The sequence below is a fragment of the Ogataea angusta genome (assembly GCF_019207475.1).
Source record: "Ogataea angusta isolate 61-244 chromosome Unknown 61-244_NODE_7_length_650817_cov_90.064852, whole genome shotgun sequence".
NCBI lineage: Eukaryota > Fungi > Ascomycota > Pichiomycetes > Pichiales > Pichiaceae > Ogataea > Ogataea angusta.
The window spans coordinates 234,344-259,730 of NW_025065221.1; the positions used below are offsets into that span (position 1 = coordinate 234,344).

Genomic DNA, 25,387 nt, shown 5'->3' on the forward strand with positions numbered 1-25,387 from the left:
CTAAATATTGGCGGCACAGCCTTCTTTTTGGCACGTTTATGTTTCGTCAGGTAGTTGTGGTTATAGTGGTCCTTTTGGGCCTGAGCGGGACGCTGGAGGTTTTAGACCGCAGCCGGCGCACGCAGACAGCTGCCAGTGCTGGGTATGCCCACGTTTCCTCGGGCATAATCGACGCCGACGCAGAAGAGTACTACAGACTCGGGCTGACACCCCACCACTCCATCGAGGTCACCACGTTAGCGGGCGACGCCGTGGTGGACAAGACCGTCTTGCACGGCAGGTTTTTGCACATAACCGACTTTCACCCGGACGAACTGGCGAAAATTGGTGCGTCGTTCGAAAACAGGTGTCACCGCAAAGACAAGCAGGCTCTGCCCGACGAGGTGATGCACCGGTACGGCGACGCCCTGAGCGGCTGCGACTCACCGCTGGAGCTGTACGAGGCGACTCTGCAATGGATTCGGGACAATCTGAAGGACAAGATCGATTTTGTCGTCTGGACCGGGGACAACGTTCGGCACGACAACGACCGCAAAAACCCCCGTTACGAGGGCGAGATATTCTCCATGAACGAGAAGGTGGCCGAGAAGATGAGCAGCATTTTCATGGACGACGGCGAGGAGGACACCATGCCGCTGGACCGCCGCGTCAAGATCGTGCCCAGTCTGGGCAACAACGACGTGTATCCGCACAACCTGTTTGCTCCGGGCCCCACGTTGCAGACGAGAGAGCTGTACAAGATCTGGCGCAACTTTGTCCCCACGGAACAGCTGCACACGTTCGACAGGGGAGCCTATTTCTTCAGAGAGGTTATACCCAACAAGCTGGCCGTGGTGTCCATAAACACGCTGTACCTGTTCAAATCGAACCCGTTGTGCGATAACTGCTATAACCGCAAGGAGCCCGGCTACAAGCTGTTCCAATGGCTGGGGTTTGTGCTCAAGGAGCTGCGCAAACGCAACATGAAGGTCTGGCTCACCGGCCACGTTCCGCCGGTGCCCAAAAACCTGCATTACAGCTGCCACGCCAAGATGAGCGTCTGGCAGCACGAGTACAGAGACATCATCATTGGCTCGCTGTACGGCCACATGAATATCGACCATTTTGTGCCGCTGGACTCTGTCAAGTCCTGGAGAACCATCGAGAAGAGACTGGGCAAGCTGGACTACGATACGTACGGCGACGACGACGAGACGGACGATGTGGGACTATACGAGGATTTCGGGCTGCTCGACGACGATTTCGAGATCCAACGCGGCTCGCGGCGCTACGACAACGCCCCTAACGGAAAAGTGACGTATCTGGAAGACGTACGAGACAGACTTTATGCCAAGCTCAAGGGGCCCAAAAAGGCCGGCCAAAACGGCGAGCGGTACTCGTTCGCGCACGTTACCGCGTCTGTGGTGCCCACGTTCAACCCTGGGTTCCGTGTCTGGGAGTACAACGTGTCGGAGCTGTACAGCAGCGAAGCCAAACAATTTGAGCCGTGGGAGCACTTTTTTGCTCGGCTCGAGGAGGAGCTGGCCGCAGAGGACAATCGGGATACTCTGGACGCGGAAGCGTCCAAAGACAAGACGATTCCGCCAATCATGCCGTCAGATCTGCCTCTGGGCCCAGCGTACACGCCCCAGCTATTTTCGCCAGAGAGATACACCCAATACTACGTCGACCTGGACTACGCGGCCAAACACCCGGACTGGAAATTCGAGTACGAGGTGGAGTACTCGACAGACGACGACGAGTACCAGATGGACAGCTTGCTGGTCTCAGACTGGCTGAAGATGGCGCGGAAGCTGGCGAAGTCCGCCGCTGTTGCTGCCGACGACGTGGAAACTGCTGGAGCGAAAAAACTGTGGAAAACTTATCTGAACCGCGCCTTCATAGACACCGGCTACCAGGACCTGCCGGTGGCCAACAAGTGAGCTACCGAAAAAAGCTCCAATCTGGGCTGTGCTGTATTTTTGGGAGCAGCTTATTTTAGACGCTCATTGCAGCCACTCTCTCAATCTTTTGCTCTTTTGCACCCACCATGCGGATAATCAGAAGAGATGACTTTGAGGATCTTCTAGGCGGCAATTTCGACGTGGCGACCGAGTTCAAGCAGTACAAAGAACCCAGCTATCTGGAGGAGGCGGTGGCCGCCGAGAACGCTACAGAGTCGCTCAAGAAGAGCTCTTTTTTCAGCAAGATGGCCCAGCCGCTGAAATACACGTTCGAGAAGAAGGACTGCGTGATACTGGTTTTTCTGATCGCCTGTTTCGTGACTCTGCTGGCCGTGTTTTGCGGCGCTGTTTATTTTGGTTACAGAGAGTACAGTCTTCTTCTCCGGCGCGTCAGCCTCTACGAAAAAGATGTGCCGCCTTGCGACGACGAGGAGGAACTGGACGACGAGCCCAAGCCACAGAGCACGTACAGCGGCGCCACGCTGCGGGAGCCGTCCACCAGAGCGTCTGCTTTTTCGCCGGGCCCAGGACGCGAACTGCCCAAGACTAGTCTTACTTTTCCCGACGCCGAGCAACAGACCCCTGCCGTTACGCGGACGCTTCACTCCTGGAAAGATTCGCTGCACAAGATCTCTAAGCGCGGCACGTCCAGGGCTTTACCAGGCAAGCAGTCTGCCTCTACGCAGTTCTCTGCGTCGATCGACGGAGGATACATGCCGACCTGGTCGTCGATGATCGACTCGAGACTCTCGCCCATTGACATTGTCAACGGCAGCGTTTCGCCCGATGCCGTGAAGAACACGGCTACCAACGAGTCTGCGCCCGAGACGTCGTGTCTGGTGAACGAGGACGGGTCCCTTGTGGAGCAGTCGGCAGACAACACGCGCATCATGAGCATCTACGAACGGTACTCCCCAGAGGCAAGCGGCCACCACGAAGAAGAGCCCAAGATCGTCTACACCATGGTGCAGCTCTACGAGCTAGAGCCCTTGGACCTCATCCAGGAGTTTGTTGACGGAGAAGACAATAAGTTGCTTGCTACAGACATTTTGTTCCCTAAAAAACCGCTCTACTCGGAGAGCTCGGTTGTGGAGATCGAGAAAGAGCTGACGATGATTCGGCTGAGTCTATTCAACTGCTCTTTGGACACTGCCTCGAAAGTGCTCGAGATTTTCAAGTTTTTGGCCAACTCGTTCGGACTGCAAAAATTCAATAACCCGCGCATATTCCTCATGTCGTACGGCATGCTGATCGAGCAGCTGGTGGAATCGGACTTCATTATCAACGACAACGATATACCGACGATTCTGGTCGGCGCCTTCATTGAAATAGTGGTCAAGTATTGTGTGTGCTGCTGGAAATATCCAACGTCCAGACATCTGAAAGTCGACAGGAAGTTTGCCGACTGGAAAATGACTCCCCACGTTCCGCCGCAGTACAAGGTGTTCAAGTACATTTGCACGCTGATCAAATCGGGGTACAAGACCGACCTGCTTGGCGAGGTGCTGATATTCTTTTCTACACCGCCGACCCCCCACAACCTCATATATTTGCTTCCGGAGTCAGAGCTGGAGAACTATAAGAACCCCGAGGTTTTGGAGCTCATGGCCTATTTGAGAAAACAGATCCAAGAGGAACACACCAGTTGCTGCGGTCCAAACTCATTTTCTGGTGCAACCTCGCCAGAATACTCCGAGTATGAAGCCTTTTTGCAATCCCGGGCCTCTAGAAAATCAACGAGCCCCAGACGTGCGCTTCCGGGCGCGTTTGCACGCGAGACAAACAACCCTGACGCCGCCAAAGAGCCTTTGTAAATTCTGTACAGCCCAACGAACGAATAAAAGAGGACAGAATGACCGTTTAATCCTTGCCGTTTCTGAAATGGTCGTAGTTGATCAGAGCCTGCATGCATCCCCATTCCGTCAGCTTGTTCCGGAGCCACTTCAGCTGCACAGGCTTTGTCAAGTAATCGTTGCAGCCAGCTGCCAGAGCCTGTTGCTTGTCGGCCGCAGAGGTCGACGCGGTCAACGCCACGATGATTATCGGCGAACGGAACAGCTCGTGGTCCAGCTGATCGGCCGGCTTCAGTTCTTCCTGCTCGGTTGGAAGAGATAAGTTGGCAAAATTTCCAATCCTGTTGAGACGTTCGAGTCGTCTGATTTCTTCAGTCACCTGAATTCCAGATATCACAGGCAGCTGGATATCCATGAAACAGAGATGGAAGCCGCCTTCCTTCCAAAGCTGCAGGCCCTCCTCTCCGTTGCTAGCAATTTTGAACTGCACGTTGCAGGATTTCAGGTGTCTGGCCAGGATTTTCTGATTCACCAAATTATCCTCCACAACCAGCACATTGATGTTGTTCAGGATCTTATTAATTCCGGGCTTTGGCTGCTGTTTCAAGCGCAACGCAGAGGCGACTTCTTCCTTTTTTGGCCCATGTTTCAGCAGTATTGGGTGTTTCGAAGACGACGACGCGCTTTCGGGAGTCTCAGAGGCCTTGTTGGTCTCGTCTGGAGTATGGTTCTCCTCGAATGTCGGCGTTCTTCCGGGAGTCAAGTTGTGATTGGAGTATTGCGAGGAGGGCGACTTACTGCCCGTTCTTGTGCCCTTTGGAAAAAGAATCACCGTGGAAGAGGACTGGTTCTGGTCCTGGACAGAGTTGCGTCCGAGCCTCGTGAACTCTCTTGGCGGAGGCAGGCTCTGCTCGCCCAGCACCGCTACCTTTCCAGAGTAATTGTCTGCAAAGACGGCGTCCTGGGGCGTTCTGGTCGGATTCGACCGGCCTGTCAGCGAACCACTATAGAAAGGCGGAGCATTTGCGGCGTCTTTCACTTCTGAGTTGAACGAGCCGCCTGCGCTGGTCTGGTTATAGAAGCTTGTTTCGGCCGCCTGCGGGAACGCAGTCTTGGCGCTCGGTCTTTTTTCCGCCACCGGGTACGGCGTGTCGATGATGAACGAGTCCTCGAGCTTCATTCCGGACGGGAAGTACTGGTCAATGATTTTCCAGATGAACGCATCTGGTTCCAACACTATGGTGGTGGTTCGCGGCTTGGCATGAGCTCTGGTATGGCCCAGGGGCGACGGTCTGTGAGTCGGCTCGGGCACCCGATCTGCTGCCGAAACATCGTTGTGGCTCAACAGCGTCGATTTGGACGCGGAAACAGGGATCGGCGACACGGGGTGCGCGTGGAGCGCCGGGTTCTCTCCGGCAGCTGCGTGCGGCCTCATTTTCGACATTTTGTTGCCCTGTAAGTTGGTGCTGCTGGAGCGGCTCATGATAGTTTTCGGTGCAAACGTGGCGTTCTGGGCCGTCAGCGGCGAGCTCTGGAACGCGGAGTCTCGCTGCGAGTGGCCCGGCGGATTATTAAACGCGGTGGCGGACGGAGACAGAACAGACGGGATCTCCAGTTTCAAGATGAGCTCTGACGGGTCGAACTGCTGTGCCAGTGTTGTGGGGAACTTGAGCATTATTTGCGACTTGACGTCGTCCACAAGGTCTCCTGGACCAACAAACAGCGTCGTGGCGTTGCCTCCTGGACGTTTGACCCAGATTCTTTTCCTGGCCGGCATGGGCAGCTGGGGATTCTGGTGAGCGTTGGGAGAAGCGGCTGTGAAAGTGATGTAGGGGTTCGCCGGCTGCCCAAACGCTGACACCGAGTTTGAGTTAGCCATTGCGGCACCCGGATCCTGCAACGGAACGCTGCCTCTTTTCATATAAGCAGGGGCACTCATAAGACGAATGGAATAAATAAATTAAAAAAATCTGGGAAACTTTATTTTTTTTCTATGGGAAAGAGCATATTAAAACCAGGACAGGTACGAGCGCTGGTAAAGTTTATTGGAACCACAAAGGTGGATACTGGGAAATATGTGCCGCTGGGAAATGAGAAAATGGACTCAGCCCTGGAAAAGGTGTTTGGGCAGCTGGGTCTAAGACGGGTGCGACCGAGCCCAGTTGCTGAGGTTGCAAAGTTCGAGACAATCTCGCACGAGTACGAGCCAATACAGAAAGTGCCGTGGTTCCGCTTCGACCCTAAAAAATACCAAATATCGCAACAGGATCTCGACAATGCGCCGGCACAGGTGCCCGACTCACCACTCGGATACGTGACCAAAGACACCCCTTTTGCTGCAAATTACAAGGAACTCAGGGGCGTTCAGGCGTCGTTGTACTCGATCGGCATGGACACGCGCATTGGACACATCAGACCGGCCTATAAGTGCGAATTCTTTACATTGACGTTCTATCCAGAGTCATATTATATGGGCCAGATACGCAAGTCACGGCCGGGCGTGATGCTTCAGTACGACAACAGCACGTTCCTCAATACGCCCGCGTCGCGCAGAGTGAAAATTGGCAAGACACTGAGCAAAGACGCGGCAAATTACTATCCGTTTATTCTATCCGTGCACCGCACAAAGACCTCGAAGTTCTACCGTAAAACGTTCTTCGAGCATTTCACAGCCAACAACATGATAGAGCAATGGGACGGGCTGTACCGCTTCCAGCTGTACGTGCGTCCTGTGCTGAACACTGACTTTGAAAACCTCGAATTCCATATCCAGAAGAGTCTGGAGTACGTGCGTCGCCACCGCGCAGCTCCCGAGCCCAAGGCCCGTATGGACTGGAAAAAAATCAACGGCGTGTCCAAAGTGTACGGACTGCCACCTTTGGTCCGGCAAAAGTGAGCATAGCGGATCGGCCGCTATATTTTTGTCCACTCTGGGTACTCCGTTACGTACGCCCATTTATTTTCCTCGTGGTAATATTCTCTTGCATGCAAATAGAGCACGAGTTTTGCTGGATCTGGCGCCTTGAAAAGCTGTTTGTCGCACTCTTTGCAGAACTCGTCAGTCAGCTGTTCCTTGCGCGAGCTTTCTGCCTCCTTTGCGATGCGCTCAAAGACGTCTGGGTCCGAGTAGTCTTCGTTGGTAGCCAGAATTCCGTGTCTGTAGAGCTGGTCGTTGACAATCGGAAAGCCCATGTTCCGAAGATGGATACGGATCTGGTGCGTTCTGCCCGTCAACGGCCGGCATTCCACAATGCTTTCGTCCAGGACAGACGAGTACTTCAGCCGTTTGAATTCCGTGGTAGCAGATTTGCGGTCGATTCCGTCCCTAGGGCCACGTTTCGTCTCGACGATAACCACGTCGTCGTTGCAGACCGCCGATTCCGGGAAGTCTCCCGCCACACGCGCCACGTACACCTTGCGGACCTGCTTGTTTCTGATCGCCGACTGGATCTCCTTGGCCTTTGCGACGCTCTTGGCCAGAATGCAGATCCCGCTCGTCACCTTGTCCAGGCGGAAACACGGCCTGAGCTCGTCCAGACCTGTCTGGCGCTTCAAAATCTCCACCATCGTGTTGTAGTAGAAGTTCTGCACGGGATGGATCGGCACTCCGGCCGGCTTGTTCACCACGAGCACCTCCTCGTCTTCATAGACAGTCTCAATCTCTGCGTCCACGATAGGCGGCTCGTGGACGTGCACACGGCGCATGATGACGTCGCCCTGCTTGAGTCTCTCAGATAATAGCTGGTCCTGTCTCAGCTCGAGCGTTTGCTGTTTAATTCTGCGCTGTACTGTTATTTGATTATTTTTGATCCGTTGGAGATGTTGATCCTCTGAAAATTCGCGAAACTCGGTCGTCAGCACGTCCAGCAGCAGTCTGTTGCGCCATCGCTCTTTCACTGTCGTGGCGCACTGGCGATAATACGGCGGCACGATGCGCAGCCCGCCCGCTGAAGTGTAGCTGGCCATGGTAAAATAAATGAAAAAATAATACTCTATTCAGTATATACCGAGAATATATGCCAGACGGGTGACGACGAGATCGATGGCCATGGTGATGGAGTCACGGGCAAGCACCATCTTGGAGCCGTCGACCTCGTGCCAGCTGATCGCGATCTCGTCAACAGGGATGTGCTGGTTGATGGCGAGGATCAGCAGCTCGACGTCGAATATCCAGCCCTCGGTGTGCATCTTCGGGAAAATCTTGGCCACGGCAGCCTTGTTGAACAATTTGAACCCGCACTGCGTGTCCTTGATGGTGCGTATGCCAAAGACAAACACCAGAGCGTGTAAAGCGTACATCAGAAAGTTGCGCACGAACGACCGTTTCACCACGGCGTCCGTGTTTACCATGTGTGCTCTCGAGCCAATGGCAACGGCAGCACGTGTCTCGGGCTCGTTTCTGTCCAGCCGCTTGATATTTTCGAGCAGCTTGTCCACGTCGCTGAATTTCGACGCCCCGTCTGCGTCAGCGAAAATGGCATATTTTCCCCGGCCAAATTGCATCCCGTGGGTCACGGCGCCGCCCTTGCCGCGGTTTTTCACAAACTGCACCACGCGCAACACGTGCGGCCTCAGACCCAGCTCCGCAGCCAGGTCCACAGCATACTGCGCCGTCCCGTCGCTCGACCCATCGTCCACGATGATGATCTCGTACTGGCCAGGGAGCCGGGCCTCCAAATGCTCGATGCACTCGGAAAGCATGGCACGGAGCCGGCCGTGCTCGTTGAAACAGGGCACCACGACGGAAATCTCGATGTTGTCGCTCGGAGCCGAGTTGCGTGGCGGAAGCTTGAATCGACCAGCGATGCCATTTGTTATGTATTCCAATTCGCTGTCGTAGGGCTTTCTCGGGCTGTGCGTGAACAGAAACACCACGAGGTACACCTGGAGTTAGTAGGGGCGGTCTAAACACATACGCATATCACCAGACCCGCGGCAACGGTGGCTAGAACGGCCAGCGACATGGAAAATAAAATAATAACAAAAAAATAGATCCACAGCCGATTTTATTTTTTTATTTCAGTCAAGCCTGAATACTAAGCTGTCTACTTATTATGCGCCCGTTGTCCAAAAACGCCTGGACCAAGTCGATATAGTACAAGGGATCCTCGGCCACCTTGGCCATGCTCCTGAGAAGCTCTCCGACGTCCAGCTCCAGCTCCACCTCGTGCTTCACAGCCCCGTTCTCCTTCACCTTGGTCATGTCGATCTTGGTGAACGTGGCCGGATGCGTGAAGCTCACGCGTTCCTTGTCGCGACGCAGCTCAACGCGCTGCTGGAAGCTCTCGAACGCAGCGTCATTCATCTCGTACGGCAGCTCCAGCGACATCGACAGCCGGATGTCGTAGAGCGAGTTGGGAAGATACATCACCAGGTCGGCCACCCGCTGCTTGTGCACGCTGGCCATCCGTCTCTTGGTCTTGACGTCCACAGAGACACGGCCTGTCAGCGGCTTTTCGTTGCGCTTTCTCTCGTGTGCAATCAGGTCCACGCAGTGCGAGTTCTCCACCACAAATCGGTTGCCTCTGTTCTGGTTTTTTTCCTGTGCAAGCTTGGTAATGTACGCCTTAAGATCATGGAACTGCTGGGCCGGCACGCCAGAACGGAAAAAGCACTCGTTTTGGAAAAAGTCCACGTTCAGAATCGTCTCGCAGTTCACCGGCAGTCGCAGTCGCTTGTCCTTCACTTTGTCCCAAATATGGCCCATTTTCAGCTCCAGCTCCAGATACTTGTCCACAGGCCCGCGCGCAGCGTACTCGTGGCGCACGCCCTCCACGTTCGCCCATATCCACTCGGTGACGACCTTGTTGAAGTCGTTTCTCGGAATAGACCCCGTGATCGACGCGACGCTGAGCTTGGTGGCCACCGTGGTGAGCGCAGGCCTGCGGACGCTCTTTCGCACCGTGGGCACGTAATCCCTGGCCCAAACCGGCTTCTCCGCGTACCGTCTTGGCTTTCTGGTCCCGCCAGTCGCCTTTGGCTCTTTGTTTTCCTTTAGCTCCTCCAGTGGTTTTGTCTGGTCCTGGAAAGACGAGTTGCGGCTCTTTGTGGACGACGCGTCGGCGTCGCTCGACGTTGTGGACGACACTCTGCGCGACCGACTCATTGTTTTGTTGCCATTCATGTCGACGTCCTGGTCGTTGGTCAGGTTCGTGATGCTGGTTCTTTGGCGAATGCCGCCGTCGTCGGAGTTCATCAGGTCGTGGATAGACATTCGCTGCTGCGAGTTGGTGCGCGACATGTTCGGTGCCGACATCTCGTCGTTGGAAATTAGGTTTTTCAGGTCCATTGGTCGCCGTCGTCAAAATTGCACGATTATAATTTTTCTTTTTTGGAGTGGTCCCAACCAACTCCGTCGCGTCGATCGTCCGTCCTAGATATCGTGGAGATGCTTCTCCATGCGGCACCCAATCGCCAGGTGCACGTCGTGCACATTGGCCACAACCCCGCGCCCCGAGCTCTCGATCACCGTGCCCGTCTCGTCCAAAATGCTCACGCCGTCGCCGTGCGTCTCCTCTTTGAAACACATTGCTATTTTCTGGAAATAGTCGCTCGCAAAAACTTCTTTCATACTCATTCGCGTGGCAGCCACCGGATCGCACAGTCTCCAAAAAAGACGCGTCAGCTGCCCGTGCGGCAACTCGCGTGCCAGCGGGCCTCTGTTAGGAACTTTCAGCGCGTCGTTGTGCACAAAAGACGGGTTGAGATCCTTGTACCACCGCGACTCGTGCTCGTAATCAGCGTAGTCCTTGTCAAGCCGCTGGGCCTCCTTGAACGGGACCCGGCCTTTCACGATCGCAAACAGCATCATCCCCAACGACCAGCAGTCAGACTTGAACGGGTCGTACTGGCCCTTCGCATTGCGCAGCATCGTAACCTCCGGACTCTGGAACGGAGGCGTGCCCAGAATCTTATCGCACATCCGTACACCAGACTCAAACCTCCCCGGACGAACGTGGCCGTAGTCGCCACAGCCAAAGTCTGTGATCTTGAGCACGCCGTGCTCGACGAGGATGTTGCCCGGCTTGAGGTCCAGATGCACGATGTCGTGCAAATGCAAGTGGTAGAGCCCAAAAACCACCTGTTTGAAGTAGCACAGTTTTTCGCCAAGAGTTATGGCCTGCCAGTGCGGCTGGCGCAGAACGTTGTACAGATCGTGCGGATAGTACTCCATGACCATCCCCCAGTGCCGGGACAGAATCGCCGGCAATCGGACAAGTTCGTACACCGTGATTACGTGAACATGTGCTAAGCTTTTTGTGATGATGTACTCGTGAGCAACTCTGCGGTAGTACGAGCCGGGGGCCTCGTCTTTGAACACGTTGAAGATTTTGAGCGCGACTACCTTCTTGTCGGCTTTTCGTTGCACTTTGCGGATGGTCGACGAGCCGCCTGACCCGAGGAAACTGCCTGTATCAGCGATCTCGTACATCTGGTCCAGGTCTTCGATTTCGTTCTGGAACCGCTGCGGAACGTGATTTTTCGGCGAGTCTATAGGGTAAGGTAGCGCGATAGGGCTGTCGGAGCTGCCGTCGGCAGCCAGGGCGGAGAGCTGCATCGAGTGACGATCATTGATCCCGTACGGGTTGTAGATGGGGAACTTGGAGATGATTTGAGACGCATTCGGGGGGTGCTGACGGCTGGCCTGGAGCGAATCTAACGCCGAAAACGAGCGGCTGTGCTTGTGGCTGGCCAGGAGCGACTGCTTGATCTTCGAGAACAGGTTCTTGTTCTGCTTTGTGTCCTGGACCGTCATTGCTTGCAAGGTTAAAAAGATTCTGTCAGTGGTATGACGTATGGAGGGAGGTGCCCCATAGGTCACCCGCACTTGAGGGCAGATGGCCACCTTTTGAAATTATTAAGCACCGTGGCGCAGTGGAAGCGCGCAGGGCTCATAACCCTGATGTCGTTGGATCGAAACCAACCGGTGCTATTATTTTTTGTGTATGAGTAGACGACGGAGCATCGACCAGAGCGTGCGGTTGTACCCCCACGAGTCCTTCCACGCGATTCCCAGCCGGGTGGAGTCCATCTGGGAGAGGTTGTAGAAGTTTACGATGCCGTTGTCGACAACTGCCACCAGCAGGGACGGTGACTCGTGCAGATGCTGTTTGAGAGTCTCAATTTCCGGCATTTTATCCGTTGCAGACACAATGACGACCTGGAAATGCGGAACGGGCGGCGAGCTTTTTTTGAAGCCCTTGGTGGGCTTCCAGACGTCGAAAGCCGGCTGCCAATTGGGGTCTGGGTTTGGGCGGATTTTTTTGGGAGCTATGAGCGAGTGAAGGTAGCTGAAAATTGAGCGGAAAGTGAGAAATTTGAGGCCGAAAAGCGAGACCACAAAGCTCAGGAGTGGTGATCTGTAGCGGACTGGAGCTGGCTCATGGCGCTCAGAAGCGCGTTGCGCTGCTCGCAGCACTATGTATCCGTTTCTCTTGAGCAGCGAGTACACGAGTAGCTGATCGTACTGTTCTGGGCTGGTAATTAGGTTGGCATAGACTTCCTGCAAAGACATAATGTGCTCAGAGTTCTCCTTTTTCGCCACACAGGTCCCTCTCTCCACCAGATATAGTGCCTCCTCGAAGTTGAGATGACATCTTCCCGACCGGTCTATCCTCCCCATCGTCTCCAAAAACTTGCCTCCTGGCTGGTCAATGTACGCGCCCGTTCCCAAGCGGATGGTGGAGGAGATGAGTTTATCTGGCTGGGTAAGGAACCCTCGCGGCTGGGACAAAGCATGGTACATGATGCTTCGCTGTTTCTCGAGGGCGTCGACATCGTACTGGGAAAGCGAGCTGCCGTCATAAACCGGCTCAAAGCTCTTGTCGCCGCGCTTCACAGCCAGCTCTGCGAGCAATGTCCAGTCATGCACCTCTTCCTGGTCCAAATATGACATTTGATATTTGAGTAATTTTTTTCGAGGCATCCTTGCACCCATTAAAGATAAAATTTCTCAAAATAGATCAAACCATGACGGTGACCTATTCGTCGGTATCCATTTCGATTCTGGAGGACATGTTGCTGGAGATTGCGAGCGAGATCATCAGCAGGTCGATACTGGACGAGAAGCTGCTACGACAGGAGTACGGAATGGCGCAGCCGGGGCTGGTCGAAGAGGGGGAGACCGCGGCAGGGCTGGTAAAGAAGGTGCGACAAAATATAGGGAACTCGGCGAGTGGGTCGAGCCAGTCCTCAGCAGCGGCGACACCACAGTCTGGGGAGAGCGGATCAATCCCAGATATCGGCAGAATAGGCTTTTTACAGAACGGCAAGGAGATCTTCCCGAGAAGCACCAACTGCTCGGATGCCTACTTCCAGTGTCTCAATTGCGAAAGAAAGATTGCCGGTGGCCGTTTCGCTGCCCACATCGACAAATGTCTGGGAGGAAGGGTGCGGAAGTGAAAAAGAAAGAAGGTGCTACAATAGTGAAACAATCGTCTCAACGGTATTATCGTATGGCTCAATAGGGAAGGTAGCAGATGGAGCAAATTTCGTACAGACTGCCTTGTTTGGGCCGTTAGTGGACTCGTCATTGCACATACGACTGGCTGAACAGTGCTCAACAATAGTATCTTGCACAAATTAGATGCATGACGGCAATGGAATTTGGCCAATACAATAAAACCTCAACTTGCATCTGGCTGGCCCGTGCAAAATCAGTGCATGAACCAGATAGAGGCTGCAGGCTCTGAAGACCCATGAAAAATTTTAGGCTCGTTTTCGGCAACCGCGATGATTTGGGCTGCCCAGACAATAGAAAAAGGAAAGAGCAGGTGGCCAGTGCTGGGAATCTAGACTGGCGACGGATGGCAGCTGGACCAGACAAGCGGCGACGAAAACGCCCACCCCTGAGAGATGGCTGGAGCAGCCGCTCCGAATTAGGGCATCTTGGCTGCACTCTTCTGCCAGATACGGTGCACGGGTGTGGGGCTGAGCACGCTGGAACGCGGTCCGGTTTCAGCGTGTTTGGAAGTTTCCAAATCCAGCCTCCTCCAGACTGAAAAAAAACACCATTCTCATGCAGAAAGCTCGCGCCGTGCACGACCCGTGCTTGGCCATCCCTTCCTAGAAACAAGTCTGAAGCTTAGTCGAATGCTTTGCACTTGTTAAAATAAACTGCGCATTCCGTGAGAATCGACTTAAAACTGTTTTCACCGTGAACCTTGTCTGGTATTCATTCCTTTATTATCACCAGACCATGATCTTCAACAAAGCTACGCTCCTTACCGTGTTTTCAGCCATCTGGGCCACTGCCCACGCCGGGTGCTCCTACGAAGACGGCAACTACTACTGTTCCCAGACAAATGCCATCGTCTACGAGGGCATCGGCTACTCTGGCTCCTACTCTGACGTCACCGACATCGACGAGTCCTCGTGTCAGTGCTCGTCGGAGACCAAGTCGTTCTCTGGTACCCTGTCTCCTTTGGACGAGGAACTTTCCGTGCACTTCAGAGGTCCTTTGAAGTTGCTGCAGTTCGGTGTCTACTACCCGTCTTCTTCGTCTTCCAAGGTGAAGAGAGACGAGGACGACGAGGAGTGCCAAACCACCGTCCATGCTCACCACCACCACAGAAGAGCCGTTGACTACGTTTCTGTCACCGCGACCGTGTACGTCGACCAGGACGGCAACACGATCAGCGGTACCACCAGTGCATCCACTGCAGAGATGAAGGTCATCACCAGCGAGAGCGCTGCCTCTTCCACCGACGGAGCTGTTCCTACTTCCGACGGAAACGACGAGACCACCTCCGAGACCTCCTCCAAGACGTCCTCCAAGAGCAGCTCCTCCAGCTCTTCGTCTTCCTCTTCGGCTTCTTCCACCACCTCCTCTTCCTCCTCTGGATCCGGATGGAGCAGATCTTCCTACTTCACTCCAGGCTCCAAGGACAACGTCACCTTCCTCAACCACAAGGGTGGTTCTGGCTCCGGCACTTTCTCCTACTGTTTCGGTAACTCGATCTCTTACTGCGGTTCCGACGGCGAGTCTGCCTCTTCTTCCAGCGTTGCCCTTGACGAGGTCACCATCGACTCGAACGTCGAGTTCCTCATCATGTCTGGCGTGGACTGTGACGACTCTTCTGCTGGCGACTGTGGCTACTACAGGTCCGGCATCCCGGCCTACCACGGTTTCGCTGGTGCTACCAAGATGTTTGTGTTCGAGTTTGAAATGCCTACTGCCACCGACTCTGCCACCACCAACTACGACATGCCGGCCATCTGGCTGCTCAACGCCAAGATTCCAAGAACTCTGCAATACGGTAGCGCAGACTGCTCTTGTTGGTCTACTGGCTGCGGAGAGCTCGATCTGTTTGAGATTCTTTCTTCTGGCTCCGACAAGCTGATTTCCCACCTCCACGACGGCCAGGGCGACAACGGCTCCTCCTCTGGCGGAGGCGGATCGCAGGACTACTTCCAGAGACCTACCGACTCGTCCATGAAGGCTGCTGCCATCTTCTACGACGGAGAGGTCCACATTGTTGTTCTTGACGACGACGTCGACTTCAGCGACTCTCTCGACACTGACACTGTGTCTGAGTGGCTGAACAAGTCTGGCTCTACTGCCAGCATTTGATAACCAATTTATACAATAACGCTTGATTTTTCGCAGCTGCTGTAAAATTGAAGTAAATTTCGTGCATTTTTTAATGGGCACATTTTGGGGATTAATTTCTAGGTGATCTTTTATCTGCCATGGCCAGTTTTCTACAGGACTCATCGCTGTTTCGGTCGAAATTGGCGACGTTCAAGCTGGACAAGTCGGAAAAAGACGTTGGAGACGTGTCGGAGACAACACTCTGCAACGACTCAGGGATTGTAGAAGAGGGAGAAAACAATGTTTTTGTTGACCGTGCTCCTCAGAAGACGAGATTCGCTCCAGAAATGCCCCCTAAGCCCCATAAAAGAAGAAAACACGCGGAAACACAGGCATCGATCGATTACCTGCTCTCCACGATCTCGCATCTGAACACCACCACGGAGAAGAACGACTCAGAGCTCAGACAGACAGAGGCTAAACTAGCGGAGGCAAACGGAAGACTTGCAGTGTACAAGAGACTGGCTACGTCCTTCAAAGAGAGGCTGAAGTCGCTGGAGTCAGACCTCTGTGTTTCGCGGAAAGAGCTGCTACAGGGAAAAAAGAAATGCACGGATTTGAGCAGAACCACTTTTGAGGTGCTGAAGGAGTCCAGAGAGCTGAAAAGAACCGCCCAAGATACCAGGGAACAATTACAGCTGCACATCAAAAGGTTTGAATGGCTCAAGGCCAGGCATATTGACACACAGGGTATGGCGACGAAACAGGAGATAGAGATGACGTCTTTGCGAATGAGGCTCGACGACGCTCTTTCGAGATTAGAGGAAGAGCGGTCCAGGAACGCAGAGCTGATGAAGATGGTTGGAAATAAGGATAATTCAGCTGTTTCGACAGATAAGCTGGAAAGCGATGTTCACCAAATATATACAATTGGAGCCAAGTTTGAGCAGGGTTTGGTAGCCGTGTCGCGGAAAATGTCTGAGCAGATGCGTCGACTGGCGGAGAATTCTGAGAAAATCCCTGCAAAGCTCGAGGATATCGAGAGGACGCTGAATTCGGTCCAGGAAGCGCAGCAGCTCTCTGGAGACCAGGCTCTGCTCGACTTCAAGCAGGCAAAGCGAGAGGTGGAGTATCAATCACTGATGGAGGAATATAGCCGCTTAAATGCAGAGCATGCAGACTTTGAGAAGCAACACAGCGACAAGTTAAGGGAGATCGAGATATTGAAGCAGACCGTGGCGTCCCAGGCCGAGCAGCTGGCATCTCTGGGGCCGCAATCCACAAAGCTCAACCTAAAGGAAGAGTCGGAAAAGCCTAAAGCCCTTCGCAAAAGAAAGAGAGGCAGACCGAAGGCGTCACATCTCCTCAACTAGTTCCTCTTTGATTTCTTCAGGGTTAAACCTGTGCATGAACTTGACGGTTTTGTAGCCCTCGCGGTCGATGTGCAAAACAGGAACGTCATATCTATAACAGTCGAACCATTGCTCGTTTCCTTTGGCGGTGATGTCTATATGATCCAGCTGAATGCGTGAAGATATCGGAGCAACTTCCTTGCTATCCAGGGCCAACTTGAGAGCGCTTTTGGCCTCATCGCAAAGTCCGCAATTGCTTTTCCCGAAAAATGTCAGATTTATCGTGCTTACCGACCTTCCAAGTCGCGGTCGGTTGACTGCTACAATGCTGCGAAGAATCATAAATTATTTTTTATTTTTCTACCATCCAAAATACTTTCTGCCCACGATTCTGAAAATTCTTATCTTGCCGGACTTGAAGTCTCCCAATTTGTACGAGCCCGATTGCACGCCCTTGGTAGACTGCTCAATCACCTTGATCTTGCTCTTGGAAGGGTCGAAACCGGCCACGATCGCCGCGTACGGTCTACCGTTGAAGCCCAGCTCGGCAGTCTTGTTTTTGTGGAATGGTCCCGAAGAGTGGCCCTCGAACCGTCCTTTCAAAACGACTAGCACGTCGCCCGGACGGATCTCGTCGAGCTGGTTGATCTCGACGTTGTTTGTGTTCCTGTAGATGGTGGCACCAAACGTTTTGGATCCAACAGCAGGCATCACGTCGTGGGGCAGTTGTTTGAACACCCATGAAACCAAATCTTCCTGGACTTTAGAACTACCAACGACCGACGACGAGAGCTGGAACGCCACTGCACCGTATTTTCTCGACGCTTCAAGAAGGTAGGAGGTGTTGGTTGCCGGTTTTTCTCTCACAGTCTCGACAAAGGTGGCCAGTTTGTCTGGGTTGGCAGCGTCGTACGACAGCTCCCATATCTTTGTCGAGTAGTCCTGGTTGACAACGTAATAGTCCAGGTAGACGACTGTCTTGCCGTTTCTCTTTTTGATTTCGTGACTGTCCACCTCGTAATAAACATCTTTGGCAGAAAGTTCTGCCGGGAGACTCTTAGTCAGCCACCACTTGGACGAGGAGCCGTAGTCGCTGATCTCCATACTCGACCGGTAGCCCGAGTGCGCGGTCGAGCCCGTGTTGTCTGTCTGCACCTGAGCCGCGACTGGCGGCGGAGGTGGCGGTGCGTGAGACGCAGACGTCCTGCTACCAGACACTTTGCGCTCGTTTGGCTGGACGGACGACGACGTAAATGCGCGTGGAACTGTCTGTGTCAGTGGCGAGGTAGGAATTGGCGGTGGCGGACGCGCAGCTGGAACGGCAGGGGTCGTCTTTGGGGGCAGGGGCGCGGTAGGGGCCTTGGTGATTGGCGGAGGAGGAGCAACGGCGTGGGCCGGTCTCACCGGCGAGTCGACCGGCTTGTCGGCCTGTGCAATGTCTGTATCGTCGTCGGCCTCGTATCCGGTCACAACCTCTTCACTGGAGTCCGACATTGGAGGTGGAACAGGAGGCACAGCTGGCACTGGTGGCAGAGGGGGGGCAGTCGAGGTCGGAGCTCTGGGAGCGTCTGCAACGGCCGGCGCCGGCGGCGATGGAGGAACAGCAGGTATAGGCGGAACAGTGGCCACAGGTGACGAGACGGGAAGCGTTGGCGACGCCGACGAGGCCGACTTGTACTCGTCGTCAGACTCCGACTCGAGGTCCTGTGGCTGTGGTGGCTGTGCAGGCTCTGCCGCGTAGAAGGAGGCCGGCAACGTCGTGACGGTAGGCGGCTGAGGCACGGCTGGCGAGGTCGGAATTGGCGGCGGAGGCGACCGCACTGGGTCGGCCGCGGACGGGAGCTGTTTCGGCTCCTCGAGCTCGGTAGGCAGGTCCTCCTCGTCGCCGACGTCTGGCTGTTTCGTGAGGTCGACAGACTCGTGGTCGCCAGACTCCTCGGACTCGTCGCCAGCGCTTTCTGGGGCGGCAGTCGCCGCCTCTTGCGGTTCTGGCTTAATAGGCAGGACAGGGACCGGGCCCTGAACAGGAGTAGCAGCCTCGCCGTCGCTCTGCTTGGACTCCTTGACTTTCTTTTCCTTGGCCGGCATAGGAGCACCGAACCCCATCATTCCAATCATGCCCATTCCGCCAGAAAGCTTGGCCATTCGCTCACGAAGCTGGCGTCTTTTCACCTCCTCCTCGTCCTCCTCGTCCTCCTCGTCTTGTGCCTGCCTCTCCTGTTCGGTCTCCTCATGCTGCTCTTCCTCTTCTGTCTCCTCGTTCTCCTCAGCCGGCTCCTCCTCCCTCTGCATTTCCTTCTTCTTCTTCTTCTCCTCCCTGCGCTTCATCAGCGCCTCGGCAGCAGCCTGTTCCTCTCTCTGTCTCTCCTCCAGCAGCCGCAGCCGCTCCTTCAAGGTCATGCGCGGAGCGTCCTCCTCTGCGTTTGCAGGCTCGTCGGCCGCCGGCTGCGCTGGAAGCGGCACAGTGGCCGAGCCTGACGAAACACGCCGCTCGTCGCTCCTGCTCTCCCGCCTCTCAACTGGAGAAACGTACGTGGAGTGCGGACTAGCGGCAACAAACGGTTTTTTCGCAAAGTTGGGATCGGCAACGGCCTGCCCCGGCATCGGAGGAGCAGAGCTGATGTTGAAGCTCTGCAGCTTGTGTTTGAAGTCGGACGTGCCGTGCTCGATGGTCGACTGGGGCTGTGCTGACTGAACGGGCTCTGCTGTCTCGCTTCTCAGCGACAAAGGATCAGGAGTGGCTTGGGCGACAGACTGGGGCACCGGATCGGACACTGAAGGCTGTGCGACGGGGGGTTCCACCGGAGGCTCCACCTGACGTTCCGCTGGCGATTGTGTCTCGGCACGGGCATCCGGCACGGTGTCTGCCGTCCCGACCGACTCTGGCTCGTCCTCAGCCTGCCTCTCGACGAAGTTCCTGGGGAAGTACCCCGACACCAGCTCGCCACCTGTCTTGCTGGTTCCAAACAGCCAATCGGCGTCGACCTCCTCGGTGACGGTTATGAGCTGGCCGGCACTGAACGCGAGGTCGTCTGAGGCGTTCTCGGCCGACGGGGTGTACGGGTATTTCGCAATCACAGTATACGGCACAGACATACTTGAGAAGCTTGAGTAAAAACAATTATCTCTGGAGCAGCCGGGGAAGAGCAGTCATCTGACGCGGGTCACGTGACGTTTTTTTCCTTCCTCTCAGTGTCTGCGTGCCAAAAAAAAAATACGCGTGCTGTGTATTTTTTTTTGATCCAATGTCTGGCTCGCCACAGAGACGCACAAAGCGAATAAAGGCCGACTGCGACCGCGAGAACCGCGGTGTGCTGGACACGCTCGGGTTCACAGAGCCGCTCGCGCGCGGCAAGCCCGGCCGTTCGTCCAAGCCGCCGTCTGAGGCCGTCCCTTTGCAGCGCAAGGATCCCAACGTTCGCACCTTGTCGACGCAGGAGTTCCAATTGAGCGTCAAGACTCCGGACAAAAACGCGTCGCGCGCCAGCAGCGAGCTGCACCACCCGAGCAGCGACGACAACATTTTCTGGGCGCTGACTCCGAGCATCCAGAAGAACAAGGACAATTCTGCCACCACGTCGGGCTGCGACAGCATCGACCAGCGCGACGTTCTTTCGTCGCCCATCGACGAGTCGCTGAACGGCGTGCAGCTGCTGGACCCGAATCTCAAGAGTCTGCTGGACAAGTACGACAATTCTGCAGATGTGCACCGGACGCCCAGTATCTCGCGGTCTGTGTCTGATCCGCACTCGATGGTGCACCGAAGCCTTGCCGCGATCGGGGAGACGCCGATTATCGCGACGAAACAGAGCTTGAGCGAGAGCATGCAGAAGAGCATCAACAAACTGAAGGCGTCGAAACGGCTGGTGAATAGCAGTGTTTTTGGCTCGCCCGCAGAAACGCCCACGCAGAGCGTGTCGCAGCTGCTGACGCTGATTGGGAAGACGATCCGCGAGGAGGCAGGAGTGCTGGACGAGATGGACGAGACGGACGAGACGGACGAGACGGACGATCTGAGCGACGTCGACATGGCCGAGCTGGACCGGCTGACGACGCTGCGACGGACGCAGCGCGAGAAGAGCGCTTCTGCAGAGCCACCTGCCGAGCCGCCTGCTGAGCCTGTTCTGTCGGCCTCGACGCCGGCCGAGCTGTCGGACGGGCTGTCGGACGAGTTCAGCGACAACGGCGACGAGATCTTTGCGGCCCCCAGCACGGTGTCGCTGCCGCAGTTCAAGGACATGAAGCTGGAAAACGAGAACGCTGCCGTCTACGAAACGGTCGAAAACACCGTGCACTCGCAAATCCAGAAACGCAACTGCCACCGCTACCAAATATCCAAAATCGTCCGCACCAAGTACAAAGGCGGGCCGCAGCTGGTTCTCAGGTGCGTCGGCGAGGACGACAAGACGAAAAACATCGTCGTACGCGACCTGTGGACCGAGCTGGAGTACCGCGAGGGCGACATCGTTCACGTCGTGGTCGACAGCGCAAACGCGCAGCTCGTCGACAAGAGCAGCAACCTGCTGATCTGGGGCCCGGACATCCTTGTTTCGGCGACGATGGCGGCGACCGCGGTCGACTGCAAGCGGCGCGCGGTGCTGAGCAGCAAGATCCAGGGCGTTGGCGAGCACGCGGTGCCGCTGGTGCTGGGAAATATCGTCCACCAGCTGTTCCAGGCGTGTTTGAAAGAGAGCAATGTCTCCGACGCATTTTTCGACGAGTATCTCGAAGAGCTGCTCGACGCCAACCAGATCGCGCTCTACAGCATTGGCGTGAGCCGGCAGGAGCTGAAAGCCACCGTTCTGGAGCACGTCGACTACATCAAGGAGTGGGTGGCCACGTACACGCGCAACGCGCAATTTTCAGGCTCTGTGCCGTTCCAGGCGTCCAAGGTTCTGGACATCGAGGAGAATATCTGGTCGCCGATGTACGGGCTGCGCGGGCTGATCGACGTCGTGATCGAGGCTTCGCTGCGCGACGGCAGCAAGGTGGTGGTGCCGATGGAAATCAAGACGGGCAAGGACTACATCGCCAACCGCGCACAGGCCACGCTGTACACGCTACTGGTGAACCAGCGCTACGACGTCGAGGCGCGCTCGCTCGCGCTCGTGTACACCAAGATGCGCCAGAGCTACTACGAGGCGATCAACGCGAACGACCTGCGCATGCTGGTCAACATCCGCAACCACATCTCGCAGTATCTGAGCTACGGGGCCAGCGAGCTGCCGCCGATCAAGAACCAGCCCAGCTGCGAGCGTTGTTTTGTCCTGAACGAGTGCATGACGTATAACAGGCTCGCGGAGCACGGGACAGCCGAAAAAAGCGGCCTCGACGACGGGCTGTACGAGAGTCTGACCGGACATCTGAACAGACCGCAGTACCCTGAATTTTTCAACCACTGGAACGGCCTGCTGTCCAAGGAGGAGGGTTTTGTCAACAGCTTCAAAAAGGACCTGTGGTGCTATTCTGCCGCAGAACGAGAGCTGAAAGGCGGCAAGGCGGTTGGCGGACTGCATCTCACACAGTGCCAGGAGGCAGACACCGCGAACGCGCGCGCCAAACGGTTTCTGTACACTTTTGAGCGCGACGACACGATACACCAGCCGATGAGCAACACGCAGCTGGCCAAACACGACCGGATCATCGTTTCCGACGAGAGCGGCCAGTTCGGGCTCGCGTTTGGGTTCGTCGAGACGCTACGGTCGAACGTGGTTGTGGTCAGCACCGACCGTCGTTTTGAGAACTCGACCGTCAAGCTGAGCAACTTCGACGCCGCACACAACCAGGTGTTCGAAAGCGTGCTCAGCGGAAGCAGTGCGGGCAGCGTGGGCGCTAAGAAGAAGACATACCGCATTGACAAGGACGAAATGTTTCACGGCCTGGCTCTGGCACGGTTCAACCTGCTGAACCTGTTTCTTCCCGACGGAGACGAAAAAACTCGACGGCTCGTGGTGGACCTGGAGCCGCCACAGTTTGCAGAAAAGCCGCTGCTACAGGGAAAGTTCGACAGGTCCAGATTCAATACAGACCAGCTCAGAGCGTTCGACCGCGTGCTACGCGCACAGGACTACTGTCTGATCTTGGGCATGCCGGGAACGGGAAAAACCACCGTCACGGCCAGTCTGATTAAATGTCTGGTCGAGAACGGCCAGACCGTGCTGATCGCGTCCTACACGCACTCGGCCGTGGACAATATCCTCGAGAAAGTGATCGACATTGTCGAAAACCCCAAAATCCTCAGAGTTGGTGCTCCGAAGAAAGTCACTGAAAAAGTGCGCAAATACTCGCTGTATTCTACAGACACAATTTATCCTATGGAGTCCGCCGAGGACTTCCGCCACGCGTTCCTCGAAACCAACATCGTCGCCACCACGTGTCTCGGCATCCAGGACACCGCGTTTATTCACAGACAACACTTTGACTACTGCATCATCGACGAGGCGTCGCAGGTGTCCATGCCGGTGTGTCTGGGCCCGCTGCGGTTTGCCGACAAGTTCGTGCTGGTCGGCGACCACTACCAGTTGCCCCCGCTCGTGAGGAGCGCCGAGGCCCGCGCAGGCGGCATGGACAAGTCGCTGTTCCGGATTCTGAGCGAAAAGTACCCACAGAGCGTCGTGGAACTGACACACCAGTACCGCATGAGCGCCGACGTGATGATGCTGTCGAACTGTCTGATCTACGACGGCCGGCTGAAGTGCGGCACGCCACAAGTCGCCAACCAGACGCTCCACGTCCCGTTCCCTGAACGATTGCAAGAAGCGTGTATCCAGGTTCCTAGACCGTTCAGATGGATGGACCATGTGTTCGACCCGAAAAACCGCGTCCTGTTCCTCAACCACGACAGCGTTCCTGCCCAAGAGGTAGCCAACGGCGAGAAAATAGAAAACCCTGTCGAGGCAGACCTGATTCTGCAGATCATCAAGTGTTTGGTTTCGTGTGGAGTCTCTGCGTCCTCCATCGGCGTGATGTCCTTCTACCGCGCGCAGCTGCGGTACTTCTATCGCGGACTCAGAAACCACCCGGACATTGAGGTGCTCACGGCAGACCAGTTCCAGGGCAGAGACAAGGACTGTATCATCATTTCGCTGGTGCGATCGAACGAAAAAAACGTCGCGGGAGAGCTGCTGCGCGAGTGGCGCCGTGTGAACGTGGCCATGACGCGCGCAAAGTCCAAGCTCATAATCTTGGGGAGCGAAAAGCTGATGAAAACAATTCCGCAGTTTGAAGGGTTCATGAGTCTCGTTTCAAGCCACAACTGGGTATACCAGCTTCCACGCGACGCCAGCGACGTGTACCGCGGCATCTTCCACGACTTCGACCCCTCGCAGACCGAGTCGGCACGGACGTCTTCAGGCAAGACGGTGCGGATCGGCACGCAATCCAAGATGGTGCAGAAAACCATGGTGGTTAGAAATGTGATCCAGGAGTTTGCGTCCTGAAACTGCGTTTCCAATCCCAGTACTCCTGGATTCTCTCTCCAGCATACCGACTATAGTCGAAGTCGATTAGCGAGATGCCGCTCTGAATGCCAGACCATATTCCCCAATAAAATCCAGGAAGTCCATAATGTAGCGATATCTCGGAAATAAGATCATCAATAGCATATTTATCATCGTCTGCATCGCGCACTCCCAAGTACGCTGCGCACCATTCTCTCAATAAGGGGTTGGATCTTTCTGCCTTGGGGATTCTGTGTCGCTCGCAGTTGAACCCCTGCCATTCCATGAAGTGGTTTGAGATGTCAAACGCCCGCGGTGCCTTCACCATGTACTCGTAGTCTATAAATGCTATTGGGTTGTGTTGCATGTAGTACTCCATGTCAGACGCCGAAAGGCCCGCTTTGAGTTTCTCCGACAGGTCCTCGGAGATGATCACGTTCCCGCTCAGCAGATCACAATGACTAGCCACCGACGGCGACTTCGAGTGCAACTGGGTGTGCAGCCAGGCCAGTTCTGCCTTCAAAACGTCCCCCAGCGACGCGTGAGGGTCCTGGACCTCCCGGATGTCGATGTTCCGCGCACAGCTGCTGGTGATTCCCTCGATCTCTGGTAGTAGCTGGATCCAGTTCGATATCACAGACCACAGGTCAGAAGCGTTCGATTCGGGCTTGGAGCCCCGAAACTCCCGGCGCAGCTTCGCCAGACACTCCTCGATCGCGTCGACCTGCACCTGCTGGTGCCACTGGCCCAGTTTGGCGGCGATCAATGGGTATAGATGCTCATCGGCGAGCTCTGTGAATTCCAGCGAGCGTCCCTCTATAAAGCCGTACACCAGCCCGTTCCCGAACCGGGCGTGGATAGGCGGAGCCAGGTTGACCGAGTTGATCACCAGATGCGAAACAAACTCTCTATCGCGGTCAATAATCATGCCTGTCCCGCGGCCATAAGTTCTCACCAGAACTTTTTCATGTGATTCTGTGTTTGGGTGGTACATCGTGCACTCCAGCAGCATGTTGGTTATGCCGCCTGTGAACTGTTTCACGCTGATCTGTGACTCGTCGTTCCAGTGGGGGAAAATGGTGCACAGCATCTTCTTGGTCTCCTCGTGGTTACCTGTGTTGGACGGCTCGATGTAGATGTTGGGAAGATACAACGCATGTGTAGCGTAGCGATTCAAAAGAGCGGACGTCTGGAGACTGTGGGTGCCCGGGACCCCGTCGCACAGTGACGAGGACCCAGAGGCGCTCTGGGACTCCATATCGGAGCCTGAGTTGGGCTGGGAGGCCGTGGCACTGGCCGCGAGCGAGGACATGGTCTTGCTGGCCAG

General features: G+C 55.4%; 15 protein-coding genes across 15 annotated transcripts; 7 read left to right on the forward strand and 8 right to left on the reverse strand.

Annotated features, from left to right (window-relative positions):
• Positions 1-38: 38 nt before the first annotated feature.
• KL928_003562 (uncharacterized protein) lies at positions 39-1,922 on the forward strand (the record flags this gene model as incomplete). The annotated part of the gene is made up of 1 exon (XM_043204163.1): positions 39-1,922. The coding sequence occupies one exon, from the start codon at positions 39-41 to the stop codon at positions 1,920-1,922; it is 1,884 nt and encodes a 627-aa protein (XP_043059004.1).
• Positions 1,923-2,029: 107 nt separating this feature from the next.
• Positions 2,030-3,757, forward strand: KL928_003563 (uncharacterized protein; the record flags this gene model as incomplete). The annotated part of the gene is made up of 1 exon (XM_043204164.1): positions 2,030-3,757. The coding sequence occupies one exon, from the start codon at positions 2,030-2,032 to the stop codon at positions 3,755-3,757; it is 1,728 nt and encodes a 575-aa protein (XP_043059005.1).
• Positions 3,758-3,803: 46 nt separating this feature from the next.
• KL928_003564 (uncharacterized protein) lies at positions 3,804-5,675 on the reverse strand (the record flags this gene model as incomplete). The annotated part of the gene is made up of 1 exon (XM_043204165.1): positions 3,804-5,675. The coding sequence occupies one exon, from the start codon at positions 5,673-5,675 to the stop codon at positions 3,804-3,806; it is 1,872 nt and encodes a 623-aa protein (XP_043059006.1).
• A 54-nt stretch (positions 5,676-5,729) lies between these two features.
• Positions 5,730-6,632, forward strand: KL928_003565 (uncharacterized protein; the record flags this gene model as incomplete). Its single annotated transcript, XM_043204166.1, has 1 exon — positions 5,730-6,632. The coding sequence occupies one exon, from the start codon at positions 5,730-5,732 to the stop codon at positions 6,630-6,632; it is 903 nt and encodes a 300-aa protein (XP_043059007.1).
• Positions 6,633-6,649: 17 nt separating this feature from the next.
• On the reverse strand, positions 6,650-7,702 carry KL928_003566 (uncharacterized protein; the record flags this gene model as incomplete). Its single annotated transcript, XM_043204167.1, has 1 exon — positions 6,650-7,702. One exon carries the CDS (start codon positions 7,700-7,702, stop codon positions 6,650-6,652), a length of 1,053 nt encoding a protein of 350 aa, XP_043059008.1.
• Positions 7,703-7,732: 30 nt separating this feature from the next.
• Positions 7,733-8,700, reverse strand: KL928_003567 (uncharacterized protein; the record flags this gene model as incomplete). Its single annotated transcript, XM_043204168.1, has 2 exons — positions 7,733-8,578; positions 8,653-8,700. The coding sequence occupies 2 exons, from the start codon at positions 8,698-8,700 to the stop codon at positions 7,733-7,735; spliced, it is 894 nt and encodes a 297-aa protein (XP_043059009.1).
• A 59-nt stretch (positions 8,701-8,759) lies between these two features.
• On the reverse strand, positions 8,760-10,025 carry KL928_003568 (uncharacterized protein; the record flags this gene model as incomplete). Its single annotated transcript, XM_043204169.1, has 1 exon — positions 8,760-10,025. The coding sequence occupies one exon, from the start codon at positions 10,023-10,025 to the stop codon at positions 8,760-8,762; it is 1,266 nt and encodes a 421-aa protein (XP_043059010.1).
• An 84-nt stretch (positions 10,026-10,109) lies between these two features.
• On the reverse strand, positions 10,110-11,492 carry KL928_003569 (uncharacterized protein; the record flags this gene model as incomplete). Its single annotated transcript, XM_043204170.1, has 1 exon — positions 10,110-11,492. One exon carries the CDS (start codon positions 11,490-11,492, stop codon positions 10,110-10,112), a length of 1,383 nt encoding a protein of 460 aa, XP_043059011.1.
• Positions 11,493-11,669: 177 nt separating this feature from the next.
• Positions 11,670-12,632, reverse strand: KL928_003570 (uncharacterized protein; the record flags this gene model as incomplete). The annotated part of the gene is made up of 1 exon (XM_043204172.1): positions 11,670-12,632. The coding sequence occupies one exon, from the start codon at positions 12,630-12,632 to the stop codon at positions 11,670-11,672; it is 963 nt and encodes a 320-aa protein (XP_043059012.1).
• A 74-nt stretch (positions 12,633-12,706) lies between these two features.
• On the forward strand, positions 12,707-13,670 carry KL928_003571 (uncharacterized protein; the record flags this gene model as incomplete). The annotated part of the gene is made up of 2 exons (XM_043204173.1): positions 12,707-13,126; positions 13,494-13,670. 2 exons carry the CDS (start codon positions 12,707-12,709, stop codon positions 13,668-13,670), a joined length of 597 nt encoding a protein of 198 aa, XP_043059013.1.
• A 264-nt stretch (positions 13,671-13,934) lies between these two features.
• KL928_003572 (uncharacterized protein) lies at positions 13,935-15,308 on the forward strand (the record flags this gene model as incomplete). Its single annotated transcript, XM_043204174.1, has 1 exon — positions 13,935-15,308. The coding sequence occupies one exon, from the start codon at positions 13,935-13,937 to the stop codon at positions 15,306-15,308; it is 1,374 nt and encodes a 457-aa protein (XP_043059014.1).
• A 119-nt stretch (positions 15,309-15,427) lies between these two features.
• On the forward strand, positions 15,428-16,642 carry KL928_003573 (uncharacterized protein; the record flags this gene model as incomplete). The annotated part of the gene is made up of 1 exon (XM_043204175.1): positions 15,428-16,642. The coding sequence occupies one exon, from the start codon at positions 15,428-15,430 to the stop codon at positions 16,640-16,642; it is 1,215 nt and encodes a 404-aa protein (XP_043059015.1).
• A 339-nt stretch (positions 16,643-16,981) lies between these two features.
• KL928_003574 (uncharacterized protein) lies at positions 16,982-19,717 on the reverse strand (the record flags this gene model as incomplete). The annotated part of the gene is made up of 1 exon (XM_043204176.1): positions 16,982-19,717. The coding sequence occupies one exon, from the start codon at positions 19,715-19,717 to the stop codon at positions 16,982-16,984; it is 2,736 nt and encodes a 911-aa protein (XP_043059016.1).
• Positions 19,718-19,866: 149 nt separating this feature from the next.
• KL928_003575 (uncharacterized protein) lies at positions 19,867-24,060 on the forward strand (the record flags this gene model as incomplete). The annotated part of the gene is made up of 1 exon (XM_043204177.1): positions 19,867-24,060. One exon carries the CDS (start codon positions 19,867-19,869, stop codon positions 24,058-24,060), a length of 4,194 nt encoding a protein of 1,397 aa, XP_043059017.1.
• A 216-nt stretch (positions 24,061-24,276) lies between these two features.
• On the reverse strand, positions 24,277-25,372 carry KL928_003576 (uncharacterized protein; the record flags this gene model as incomplete). Its single annotated transcript, XM_043204178.1, has 2 exons — positions 24,277-24,301; positions 24,369-25,372. The coding sequence occupies 2 exons, from the start codon at positions 25,370-25,372 to the stop codon at positions 24,277-24,279; spliced, it is 1,029 nt and encodes a 342-aa protein (XP_043059018.1).
• Between the last annotated feature and the right edge of the window lie 15 nt (positions 25,373-25,387).